The following is a 13,852-nucleotide window of genomic DNA, read 5'->3' as shown; positions in this document are numbered from 1 at the left end:
ATTTTGTTGATGTTCCCTAGTTCCTGTTTGTCCCTGTGTTTGGCCCTCATCCAGTCCTCCCTGCGCCCACCCTGCTTGGCTGACCCATCTATTGTCAGGAGTCGTATATTGTTTGCTCATTTGCTGTTTTATTTTGCCGTCTGTTTTTGATCCTGTCAGCCTCACTACCAGTCATGTGATTCACCATCTGTTTTCAATTAGTCATTTAGTTCAGTATTTAAGCACCACTACTGTACAGTACTTACCTTGTTCAGTTATCAGATTGTCTGCTCACGTTACCCGGTTTGTCAGCCTTTCAGCACTCATCTTGGTTTGATCTCGTGCCTGTTTTTTTTTTTACCTTTCCATTGCCTGTCAGTGCCTTTCCTTTGTTGGAGACTGTTTTCTCAGCAAAGGAGACTGTTTTTTTTTACTATAACTCGATGAATGCAGTGAAAGAATAAATACAATGCATTTTTGTCACAAATTCACTTTCTTTTTGCCAAAGCTTAGCGCTGTGTTAATGTAAGCAATAGGTTCAGTCTATTGTTGTGCACAAATACATTAACATTTAATGCAGCAGGTGAAGGATTACTGAGCTAATGAGACCAACACGGTGGAAAGATTCCGATTAGGAGTATCAGTAGCATTAATCCAGTCTATGTTCCTGGCCTCTGAATGCCTAGGCTTTGGCAATGGCACAAGGAAGTGGACGCTTGCTCCCGCAGCCAGAAGAGCGACAGCTATGAACACTGCAAGGCCTCGTCTGAGGATCAGCTGGGTAGAAGAGAGACGATCTTGAAGTTGAGGTAGCTCATGCATTTGCTTATCTTCATCATCGTGTGTTGTGCTCTCTGATGTGCAGTCGTCTCCTGGCTTCAAAGAAAGGAAAATACTGTCATTCAATTTTAGGTGGTGTTGGGATTTAGACAACAAAGGTGGATGCGTTGTAGCTGTGTACTGACTTTAACATTACTTGATGACTGTCCGCTAGCGTCTGAAACAGCTATGTATGTCTTTTTCAGGGCTCGTTTCACAGCCTGCAAACAACAGCATTAGAAAAATATCTGTCAGGTCATTGGATTTGAATGAGTCTGAAAGTAATCATTAGTTCACCTCTTCTGTCATTTCCTTCCATTTTAAATTAAAGATGACAACGATGTAGAAGGTGGATTGTAAGATGACACAAATGAGCAGCCCTAGCCAGTAACCTGCAGGAGACAAATCAGTCTGTCAAGGGTGTAGCGACATTAATCTGCCTCCTTATTGAACCACAGTCTAGTTACCCAGGACTCTCAGGTTTGCCACGAACATTAGGACGATGCTCAATGGAAGTCCTATGCCGTAGTACCCGACGAGATTAGCTACAGCTGGTATTTTCTGTTTTCCCGTGCCCAAGAAAATGCCAGTGCAAACACACTGGGGTGGCAAGAAACGAAAATATGTTTGGATTTGATGTATAGGACATGTTTTTAATTAAAATGTACAGTATATACTGCAGCTGTTGGACTTACCACAAGTCCGTCGAAGAACTGAAGAAAGCAATACGCATTCATCAAATGGGAAACAAGACCTACAATCTCCCTGAGAAGATCATTTAGATTATATATTATATGATCTAAATATTAGATCTCCCAGTTGATGACATATAAACAAACTGAAATAATCTGAATAAAACTCACTTGTCAGAGGTGAATATGAAGCCAATTACTGTTTTAGTAGAGGCAAGTACAAGACCCTCAACAACCGCAAAACTTGCTGAAATGTAGTAATGAATGTTTAACGTAATAAAGCGATTTTCACTTTTGAAGACGAGCTTTCACGTTTCAAACTAACCTGCAAGTGTGAGTGACATCTTACTGGAGAGCATGGCCCTGTCGGTGTCCCCTGCTCCAAGGGCGTTCCCTACGCGGGCACATGCTGCTGCTTGAATAGCATAAGGGAACTACAATATGGAATTGTTGTATAAAATACTGTAAATAAAACAGGTAAAAATAGAAACAACAACATCTACAAGTGATGACTGAACAAACTGCTGTACCATGTAGGTTATAAATGTCACCATTATCACAGCATGCTGAGCTGCCAGTTCATTCTCACTCAGCATTCCTGATCAGTGGAAACAAAAAAAAAGACCACAGTTATGATTCAGTGCTTAAGTGGATAAAAGTATAATAATTAGGAATATAATAAAATAATACCTACCTGCAAAGAATCCCCCAAACTGATAAACCCACCATTCAAAACATGTCATTAATGTACTGGGAATGGCTAGTTTCATATAGGAGCCCCACTCCTGCAGTGATTCTAGGGACCAGCCTGCAGGGGGCGAAAGAGACTCTTATGTAGCATATGCAGCATGGAAAACAGAGCAGTCAGCCACTGTGAAAAGCACTTCACCTCCCCATGTCGCTACGTAGAGCTTCTTCCACCAAATGTAGGCAAATAGAAACGCACAGTTGTAAATGTGAGACAGAGTATTAGCTGCTGCAGATCCACTGGAACATGAGCAAACAGTCACAGATTCAGGAGGGGGCTCATACTTTCATTCAACCAAAAGAAAAAGATACTGATGTGTTAAAGTAAACATACTAAACTCCCAGATCCAGCCAATGAAGGAATATGTAGTTGGTCATCACATTGGCTACGTTTGCCAAAGCAGCAGTGTACATCTGAGGCAGTATGATGTCCTGAGTAGACAAACACCAGACGATGAAGACCACTCCCACATCATATTTAGACTCTGTGTAATACCATTCATATGCTAGAATGTGACCGCACCTGGTTTTGCAGATAAGATGACTGAAGACGATGCAGAAACATTGCCTGATAGACAAACAGTCAAATAAAATCCCTAAATGTTGACACCAATATTATCATTTCTACTGCAAATGTAAGAAAGCCAAGAGTCACAACTTACTGGTACTGCTGGAAGGAAGGCTGTAATGTATAGCTGGGCTATTCTGAAATCAAGAAGTCATTAACCTTTCATTTTAATAAATGACATGAGCTCATATTATTTGGGTTTAGGATTCTCTTCTCCACAGTGATTGTTCTCTGTCAAACTGAGACAACCAGAACAGATTTGAATACAGATTCTAGTGGCTGCTTGTCACCTGGCCACAGTGGGATCCTGGCCCAGGCGTAGCAGGACGGCCTGAGCGTTTATGAGCAGACCCCAGCAGGGCAGACAGAACAGCAGCAGGATGATGACGCCTCGCTGCAGGATCACCCCCACCCGCAGCAGGTTCTTACCACCGAACGTCTGCACCGTACAGTCAGCGTGAAAGGCATCAGAAATGTGAGTAATAACCAGCGAATCAGGGGAAAAAAGTTTTCTCTCACCTGAGACACCAGGGTATCACATGCCAGAGCCAGACCACACCCTGTTGCTGCAGTGGTCACGTTGATGGTCTGGAATGCAGCAAATATGATCATAAGAGGTCATGTATCGATGAAGTCAGCAGCTATGTGACAGAGTGGCCACTTACAGCAGAAGCTAATCCATAGCCAGCCATCACTTCGTTACCCAGACGCCCACAGAACATGGTGACCACGAATGGAAGCAGGAAAAGGAGGATTCGAGAGAGAAGCTGGAAAGACAGGAATCATAAATGCTGTTGTGCCAAAAATAGAAGTGATCCAGGAAATTGTGTAAATCAGATTTCTCTTTAGAGATTTCTCTGGTAAGAACTGAACCTGATCCCTGTCAGTTCTCACCAGGGGCCCTGTCATCCTCAGGAGGTGGTACAGCTCATCTCTGCAGGTGAGCGGAACCTTGTTGCGCAGCCACGTGCAGCAGAACAGCTTGTCACTGGGCTCCTGCATGTCGCTGGATCGGTTCATTCCGCCGAAGCTTGTGCCCTTCGTCGTGTACTGCACCGTCTTTGTGTTGTCACTCGTCAGGGACAGAATTCACCACGATCGTGTAAAGGGTGTCATCCTTTTTAAGGTTACTAATTAATTTACTTGATAGTGGTTTGGCAAACTGCTTTATGGATCTGACACATAGCAAAACACCCAAGATAACAATAAATGAATTTAAAACTGCTGTTTATCATGTTGTACCTGTAACAATTTAAAATATATAATTACCGTTGCAATTTAAACTTAAATTCAGTTATAGGACAATGATTACAGTTTGATTTTGACTGAATTTATGGAGTGAATGATCATAAGTCTCATAGCTGAACATTCTACATAACCTCTGTGTTGTTTCATGTGAACACAGAAAATTAGTATTCACGAAAAAGCTTTTGCTGCACAGCTGTTCAGTTACAGAAGACGAGTATCTCCCTCATGAAAGGAGGGCACATTTCTGTGTTTTAGGATTATTATCAAACGTTAACATGTCATATGCCTTGGTGTTCTGCTTGACAGCGGTGCAGGTTAACTTGTAAGTAAATTTGGCAACATTATTCATCTATTTCTTCAAACATGTAAAAGCAGTTGATACACCAACACATAATTTTTTTATGTATACAAGAAAATGCATTTCAGCTTTCAAATAGTACATGCTTGAACGGAGTAGGAAGAAGTTAGACTTATCTAGTCCTACCCAATAACCTCACCTTCAATCAATGTTTAGACCCATAATTTTTTTACCCACGGAGACATGAAACACCATATTTTATCTGTTATTAATTTTGCAGTGTTGTTTTCTGGTGGTAAAACTTAGTCTGTCCTGAACCCATCTTTCAGAGTTCATTTCCAACTCTAGATTTTCTGTTTCAGCCAGAACAATTGTAAACAAAGTACTTTTCACAGATGTCTCCGCAAAAACGGAACCAGACCTGGTGGCAGAGTCTGCCCTGAAGTGTTTTCTCAACCCTCTGTTTTCTCAAAGGACCCTCTAGGGCCCGGGTCCCTCGTATCTTGGGAACGCGCTCCGTGTTTCAGAAGCCATCTTTTTTCCTTGTCCCCCTCTACCAGTGTGAACTGCGCTCAGATCTGTAACCTTTGTCTGCACACCCAGTACGGACAGCCCTTGGCAAACTGTCCCCTTACCACCCAGATAGACTTTGACCAATTCTGTGTTTAGTTTATGTTTAATGATAATGTTCAATGTATGTAATTCAAATGCAATGCTTCAACCAAATAGAAGACGTTTCAGTCTCTCCATTTTTTTGTTTTTCAGTCGTCAATATCTTTATATAGACTATTATTTACACACATCACATAAACTAAAAAATTATTACAAAAACATATTATGAAATGTTAATATTTGTGCACCACTCCCACAATGTTCTATCTAATTAATCATGAGCCTATATCTTGTTTGACACATGCCTTCATATTTATGTTTAAACACATCAATTCTATTACTCTTTTTTATGTCCTCCTAAAAGTGTTAGATTCAGGGTTAGACTTATTCATTCTCCTCCATAGCAGCGCTTTAAGTTAGTTATTGCTTCTTTGTTCACTTTGGTTCATGTTTATATTTTGTTGTTTAATAAACCGTACTATTGTTATATTGTACATTGGTGTGTGATTGTCCTCCTTCCTCAGTTTGCAGGCCTTAGTAGCCTGGTCCCCGCTCACCATGAGCGAGGTGAGCCATGAGCTCACATGGCAAGTCTAGTTTGTCCCGTATTTGTAGAGGTTGTTTTGGGAGCTGTCGTCATTAAAACATTTTACTCAAGTTCTGTCTCTGATCTGTGCAGTTGGGTCCTTCCTCCCCTGCATTTCATGACAACTGCTACAGTAGATGATCACTAATATAATTTATAGGTAGTCCACTAGTCATTTTGTTATCGATATCATTGGTAAATATATTATCAATTAGTGTTGCATGCTGGGTTGTTGTCAACAACCCAGCATTGGTAACCAAAACCAAGTTTTGGTTATGTTCCTGTGACTTGCTGCCCTTATGATACTGATCCTGCTCAGCAGTGATTTTTAGTTCAATCATCTCCCTTTACTTTGTTCTGTTTGTTACCCCCTCGTTTGTATTTGGTCCTGTTGGTGTTCATAAAATTATTCATATCTTGTGTTCTGTCTCGTGCTCGTGTGATTGGGTCCTCCACTCCCATCCTGTCAGTCAGTCAGGCCAAAGCTCTAGGTTGAGCTAGCCAGTACTTTCGCTATAAAAAGTTACACCATCACTATGGTGGGTGCGATGAGACTTAGTTGCAGTGGTAATGTTAGTCCAAAGGATGTCACTGTAGTCCCATACATCCAAGTTGTTGATGGGGAATTATGGGTAGAGTGAGTTACGTTGTAGTAGGCATAAGAATGTGTTCAGCATTGTGTTTAATTGGTGTACAATAAATAAAATTTGAATCAACTAAAGGAAGGGCCTCCGTGAGCTTCATGACATGCTGTCTGAAGTGACTGTCCTAGCTGCCTGAAAAAAGACGGTATGTGACATGACGAAGTTTCATGCACCTGAGTCATTTGACTTCACCAAGCCTTCGGAAAGGCCGGCCTGGAAGCAGTGTTTTTTTCACTATAAGATTGTTACAAAGCTCGACTAGGACAGCGGGGAAGTTCAAGTTAGGACCCTCTTGTATGCTATGCGAAAAGAAGCGGAACCTATATTCAGCACGTTTACGTTCCCAGAAGAGGAAGATGAAGATTATGACTGTTATGGGACAGTAATGGTGAAGTATGAGGATCACTTTGTGCCCAGGAGGAATACAATACACGAGCGTGCTTGCTTCCACAGGTGCTCTCAACAAAGGCAGAGGAAAGGCAGTCATTCAGACTATTAAGACTTCTGGCCTGAAGTTGAATAAGGACAAATGCCAGTTTGGATAATCAGAAATTCAATATTTCGGACACGTCATTGGAAAAGAGCCAAACCTATTGGGATGATCAAGTACCTAGGGAAATTTCTCCCTGATCTTTCAGCTGTTATGTATCCTATTAACAGCCTGCTGAGGAAAGATACTGCATGGACTGCATGGACTGCATGGAGAGGCACAAGAGCAGTCATTCAATCAGGTGAAGACCCTGCTTACTACAACCAGTCTTAGTGTATTATGACGCAAGAAAAGAAACAGTAGTAAGTGCAGACGCCAGCAGTAATGGGTTGGGAGCAGCCCTGTACCAGCAGCAGGAAAATGGACTACAGCCGGTAGCATCCTGTTCACAAACATTGACAGAGACAGAGCAACGCTACTCACAGATTAAGAAAAAATGTCTGGCAAGTGTCTGGGCATGTTAACAGTTCGTAAGATATCTCCAAGGCATAGACAATTTTCTGTTACAGACAGCTCACAAACCACTTGTTCCCTTGATAAATTCATATGATCTTGGTAAACTCCTTCTGTATAATTACAGGATTGACATTCCCCCTCACAGAGGAAAATTGTGCTCTCTCAGATTCATAAAGGACGTCAGGATCTGACAGTGTTGCAAGTGAGCTAACATGTTTGTGTGGTGGCCAGAGATTAGCAAATATATTAATGAACTGTTTAAAACGTGTGAGTTTTGCTTGAGAAACAAACCTACTCAGAGGAAAGAACTGTTAATGACTACCCCATTGCCACCAGGTCCATGGTATAAAATTGCTGCAGACGTATGTAAAACACTACCTCGTGGTTGTGGAATATTATTCACATTGAAATTGCACATTTGTCAATCATCACCAGCTAACAAGTTATTACTGGTCTGAAAAGTATATTTGTTAGGTGGGGGATGCCGTTCAACTTGGTGACTGATAATGGAACTCAGTTCTCATCAACAGAACGAACAAATGTAAACATAAATCCAACTAGTAACAAGAACTAAACATGATTGCACTAACAGAGTAAATGACTCAAACTAATAACTAGAAATCTAAACAAAGAACACAGAGACACCAAACACAGACTCACAGCACAAGTGAACAAATCTGGACAAGGACAAAACAGAACCGAGAGGCACAAGCGAAGAAAGGTAACAGCCATGTAACATTTGATGACGAACCGAAAAATTCAAAATGAAAATTACTAAAAAAAGCAACGTTGAAGCTCCCCAGGGACCCGTGATACTCAGAAAAATGAAATATTATATGAATATTAAAAAAATGGTAATACTTTTGTTCTGGTGAAGATCACTCGGTGATAGTGCTCTAGGGTTAAGAGTCAGTGTAGCTAGTGTAAGTTGAGCCTTGTTTGTGCGTGTGCATTTGACTGTGTTTATGGACCGTGGACCTTGTCCATTATGATAACAAGTACGTGTTTTGCTTGACGGCCTCAGCCAGCAGGAATTCATGAATCCTCATCAATATTTATAATATTAGATGTCAGGTGATGCACGTCTTATAGCAAGATGTGCACAACGTTTAAGCAGCTTTTCTGTGCTTAGACAGAAACCAATTCAGAGACCTATTGCGAGGGAGAGAGAATATCCTAATAAATAAATAAACACACAAATAAATACGTGAATGTCCAGTCTTGTCGTGCAGAGTCAACTGCTGAGAATGTTTGGAAGCTTAATCAAAACAAACAGCTTATGTTTTATAACATAAGCTGCAACAATATTTGAAACTGAGCTACAAGAATGAAAACCAAAAAGAAAACCACTTATATTTATATTAAAGTGCAAATGTAAGAATTAATGGTCTGTGGGTGATACACAGTACTGTACCATGTAGGTCCAACCCACAGGGGGAGTGAGATACTCATTTGTGTAGCATGGATGGAAAATGGAAGACAGAGCAGTCTGATGTAAGCGTGACACCGTGAATGTTAAGCACCTCATCTCCCCACGTCGCTACGTGAAGCTTCTGACACCAAATGTAGGTAAATAGAAACATATAGATGTAAAGTGGCTGCTGCAGATCCACTGGAAGACGAGCAAACATACACAACTACAGCAGTGGGGTCGTAGTTTCAACCAAGATCATAACAATGCATGTACTAAACTCCCAGATTCAGCCAGACGTCAGACAATGCACTCATTCCCTCATTCATTCATTTCCTCCTCAGAGAATAATTTGCAGACGTCAAACTCAGAGCTCTTATTATTATTTTTCAGAACTAGGATTCTTTTCTTTATGTTGATTCTTATCTGTCAATCGGAGACAAGAACAGATTTGAATTTAGATTCTAGTCAGCAGGATGATGATGCCTCGCTGCAGGATCCCTCCCACCCACACCAGGTTCTTTCCACCGAACGTCTGCAATGTAGTGGACAGTCAGGGTTGGGTGTCAGAAACGTGGGTACTAACCAGAGACTCAGGAAAAAGAGTTTTTTTCTCACCTGAGACACCAGAGTATCACATGCCAGAGCCAGACCACACACTGTGGTCACGTTGATGGTCTGGAATGCAACAAATATGATCATAGATCATGGTCATGTATCGATGAAATCATCAGCTATGTGACAGATTTATTTTTTTTATTTCCTCATATTAGCTTCCACAACTCTATGTAGCATGACCACTTACAGTAGAAGCTAATCCATAGCCAGCCATCACTTCGTTACCCAGACACCCACAGAACATGGTCACCATGAACGGAAGCAGGAAATGGAGGATTGAAGAGAGAAGCTGGAAAGACAAGAATCAGGAGTTGACAGGGAGGGATAAGTGAAGCGTACCTTTCCTGTTTGTTCCCCATTTCTTCTTAGTTGCCTTCACTTTCAGTTTAAGAGCCGGTGATTGCCCCTTAGTGTGACAACCCAAAGCCCTCCAGGCTTCGTGTCGTCTAAATCAATCAGGCTGTTGGAATGGAGGCCGCAGATACCATGTGGAGCTGCGGCGGTGATTTGTATCTGTCACTTGTTATTTTCCCCAACGCTGCTGTTGCCTTTGTGTTTGCTGAGTCCATCAGATGGCACCTCATGTGCCTGTGTGTCTATCTCTGCCTCCCTGCTGCTCTGCTTTGTGCCTTTATTCTCGCTCCTCAGTCCATGCACGCGACAGCTTTATGTATCATGCAGACATTATGTAGAATATTACCGTACAGCATTGGTTCGCTGAATATGATGCATGGTTGCTAACGACATCAGTTGATGCATGAGTTCAATACATTCTGGCATCTGTGCATCAGAGTTGGTGTCTAGACTTGTACGAGTGTAGATGATACACATAGATCTGTTTATATACTGTATATATGTACTGTAAATAAACAGTTAATACCACTATTGTTCAAGCTGCAGAGAAAAGATTAGCGGATACAATGACATATAATAAAGCAGCCGTTTTTCACAACAGAATTTCGAATTAGCCAATGGGGCAAATTGATGCTGATTACGATTGTACATTAGCTGCATCTGACCTGGGCAACGTTAATTTCACTCTTCAGTGGAGTCTGTGTTGTAGCTGAGAATTGGTTGATGCTGTGATAGAGCTTGGTAAAAAGAACTAGACCTGATCCGATGCTGACTGTAGATGTGAGGAAGGAAAGAGCCATAAAATAATTTTTTTTTTTAAATTCCACTAACTTTAGAATTTACAAATTAATAAATTAGGTTTCTGTTTTATGTTACGCTATCTTGGCCAAACATTAGCTGAAGTTGTCCTTTTAATTCAATTCAATTGAATTTTTTTACAGCACCAAATGATGATATAGTTATCTCAAGGCACTTAAGATAGGTAAGGTTTAAGACCTTACACAACTAAACCCAACAAATCCCACATACGACAAGCAATTTGACAGTAACAGTAGAGAGGCAAAAGTCCCTGTCTAACAAAGAACCTCCTGCAGAACCAGGCTGGATGTGGGCGGCCATCTGTCTCGACCGGTTGGGGTGAGAGGATAGAGAGAGAGAAAAGCACAGCAACAACAGCAGGCAACAACAAAGCACAGGCAGGATGGTTAGACCAGTGACTGGACACAGGATGGTTGGACCAGAGACTGGACACAGACAGGATGGTTGGACCAGGGACTGGACACAGACAGGATGGTTGGACCAGGGACTGGACACAGGATGGTTGGACCAGAGACTGGACACAGGATGGTTGGACCAGGGACTGGACACAGACAGGATGGTTGGACCAGTAACTGGACACAGGATGGTTGGACCAGAGACTGATGATCCATGATCAGAGGTTATTGGATAGAAGAAATAGATGGAAAAAAGGGAGCTTAGTGTATAAATGAAGTCCCCCAGCAGTCTATGTCTATTGTAGCTTAACTAAGAGATGCTTCCTATGACTAACAATCATTGCCAGTGAACTGAACCATCTCTTACTATTAGCTTTAGGCTACAAGCAGACTGAACAGTACTGGACCAAGCACAGAACCCTGTGGTACTCCAAAGCTAATTCATATATGGAAGTCATTAACATGAACAAACTGTAATCTGTTTAACAAATAGGATTCAAACCATCATAGTTTTGTTCCTTTAATTTCGATGTTTTGTTTTGTTTTTAAAAGAGGACTGCACTGTGCTTTACAAGTGGATGACATGAAAGTGGTCAGAAGTGGAAACATTAAGTGAAGGAGACATCTTATTCCTTTATTATATTGTAAAGTGCTACTTGTGTTGATTAAATACTGGGCTGACAACACTCTGGATACATGTTTACTATCACAAATTTTCTGTTTACAGTCAAGCAGGGACACAAAGCCAAACCGTGGCCTCTTGTGTTTAAAAAGCTGCGAGGCGTCTTGCTTTCAGCCGCATAAAACAGACATCGCTGCTCGCTCTTTTTGTTTCCACCTAGTTACATAACAGCCCCCGACCGCGCAGATCCGAAGATGCTCTGACGCACCCTCCCTCGGAGCAGTCACACCATTAGGTCAGTTAAATATTGACGTCTCTGCTTGATGATGGCAGTGAAAAATGTGCTGCTCTTCTGTGAAGGGGCACCGTGTGTTACATCTAATGCCACCGTAAACAGTGATACGTGGCCCTGGCGCCTGACCCTCTCTTCCCGGTGGCATTTTGGATAATTGCTTTCCCTCAAAACAAAATGCAGTCTATAGATTGTTTGTTTCCCCCTTAAAAAGTAATGAGTTTCCAAACTCTAGTATCTTGTAATTGAAGTCACAGGGAGACTGATATAATAGGATTTTGTAGGTTTGTAGGTGCTGTGCCTGTGGAATATTTTTAGACTTATTATATTTTGAAGCAGTGCAACCTTTGGTCATTTCACCAAACACCCAAACAGTTTATTCCAGTGACACCACGGCAGCAGAGAACAAGACGCTTCTCAGAAATTATCTAAATTAATTGGCAACAAATCTTCACAGGTAAACATCGCTATTTGTAAGATCTATTGTATATCGTCAAGTACTCTGACACCTTCTGTTATGCAGAAAACCACACATCTGTCCAGGTTCTCGTCTCTTTTCTCTGTCTTGGCAGCTCTTCACATTTGAATGCGTTTCATTTTCATCACTGTGCTGTGGCATCCAGAAATCACCTGGCAGATCATAAAACAAAAAAAAAACACACAATACTGTTGAAGAATAACAATAAGGCTGATTCAGCCGCGCAGCTGCCAAGCTGAAGCGAAGGTCACGGGAAGTGTTAAGTTGCTGCTAGGTAACCATCTCGAACGGGGAAGCATGAACTGCATTAACTCGGACAACAAATTCCATTATTCTCTTTAAACTGTACTCTAGCTTATTTCAGTGTTTTATATGAAATGTGCTGCGTTCAGAAGAATTCCCACAGCATGCCATGAGCGGAGCGTTATCAGGAAAATGCAGAATATTCTCAAGGAAAATTGTACATCTCCAGTTTGCTGTGCTTTGCATGATCGTAGCCTGCAGCTGCTAAACACTGAGGGGGTCTCCCATTTTCTCAGTGTAAAAGCATCTTAAGGACACCAATTACAGTGAAACAGGTCAACAAAAGCATGTACAGCGTATGAAAACCGTCACAGTCCCTGCTACTGCTTCCATTACTGTATAGTATGGTTGTGTGTGTGTGTGTGTGTGTGTGTGTGTGTGTGTGTGTGTGTGTGTGTGTGTGTGTGTGTGTGTGTGTGTGTGTGTGTGTGTGTGTGTGTGTGAGCAAGCACATGATCGCCAGATGGGAAGTGAAAAAAATATAGTAATAATCTAGGAAATATACAGACAAAGCTATTCTATCTATTCTCTAAGTCCACTATCTGGGTACAAATGTTCTGGGTGTCTTTATTTACTTAGTAGAAGTACTTCCTTCAGAACAGATTGATGGATTTATGATTCGGATAGTGGTCCTGAGTAGTTCACATCATGAACCAGCTCATGATGTGACACGTGGGTGATCACGTCAATCACCCACATGGTCCTTGGGGTCATTTAGCATTTGGGAACCAGATTCAAGTCATTATAAAGCTGACCTGAGCAAAACACCAAACCCTTCGTTTCCCCGGTGTTTCAGGTGAAGCTGCAGAAGCAACTCTGCACTAGTGGGTGAATGAGAAGCAGTGACCAAACACTAATATGGTAGAAAAGTGATATGTGAGTTGAAACTACTGTACTTGTACAGTAAATGAATCCTGTTCATAAAGATACTTGGATCAAAAAAGTGGGACAGTCATCTGACATGCATGAACGAGCCCCCAGTGTTTTTTAAGAAAAGGAATCGAATAAGATGATGTAGAAGAGGAGAAGAGGATGTTGCATTTTTTTCTTGACATTGTACAAAGGAAATCGTAGAGCTCACAAATAAAACAAATAAACTGCTTTCTAAATGCCAAAGGTCAGGCCTGATTCCTAAACTCGCTAAAACAAATATCTTGTTATACGAAGTGCGACTAAAACAAGTTACAATGAGTTCTTAAACCCTAATGAAGACGGATGAACAAAATAACGACTCTCCCACTCGAGCACCTAGTGGTAACGGCACACTCTTACTAAAGAGTCTCACAGGGAAAACTACCTTGTTGCCAGACATTGATTAGATGAAAAGAGAAAAAGGGAGGAGGAATTTCAACTTTGAATTCTTCACTGCCAATAAGAGCATAGCAGGGCACAGAGAGACCCAGATTAAGAAGGCTGCGAGC

The 13,852-nt window shown here is 41.5% G+C and overlaps 1 protein-coding gene across 1 annotated transcript; it reads right to left on the bottom strand.

Annotated features, from left to right (window-relative positions):
- Positions 1-570: 570 nt before the first annotated feature.
- Positions 571-3,833, bottom strand: LOC114868368 (multidrug and toxin extrusion protein 1-like). Its single transcript, XM_029171867.3, has 17 exons — positions 3,700-3,833; positions 3,471-3,572; positions 3,325-3,393; positions 3,096-3,244; positions 2,900-2,942; positions 2,761-2,805; positions 2,572-2,669; positions 2,380-2,477; positions 2,185-2,298; positions 2,021-2,088; positions 1,816-1,924; positions 1,662-1,737; positions 1,494-1,563; positions 1,266-1,398; positions 1,096-1,190; positions 945-1,019; positions 571-855 (listed from the first exon to the last, which is right to left on the bottom strand). Exons 1-17 carry the CDS (start codon positions 3,823-3,825, stop codon positions 571-573), a joined length of 1,755 nt encoding a protein of 584 aa, XP_029027700.1. The 5' UTR covers positions 3,826-3,833.
- Between the last annotated feature and the right edge of the window lie 10,019 nt (positions 3,834-13,852).

The sequence above is a fragment of the Betta splendens genome, chromosome 13, assembly GCF_900634795.4.
Source record: "Betta splendens chromosome 13, fBetSpl5.4, whole genome shotgun sequence".
NCBI classification, from domain to species: domain Eukaryota; kingdom Metazoa; phylum Chordata; class Actinopteri; order Anabantiformes; family Osphronemidae; genus Betta; species Betta splendens.
The sequence above is the reverse complement of the archived record's forward strand: the minus strand, read 5'-3'. Positions and strand labels throughout refer to the sequence as shown.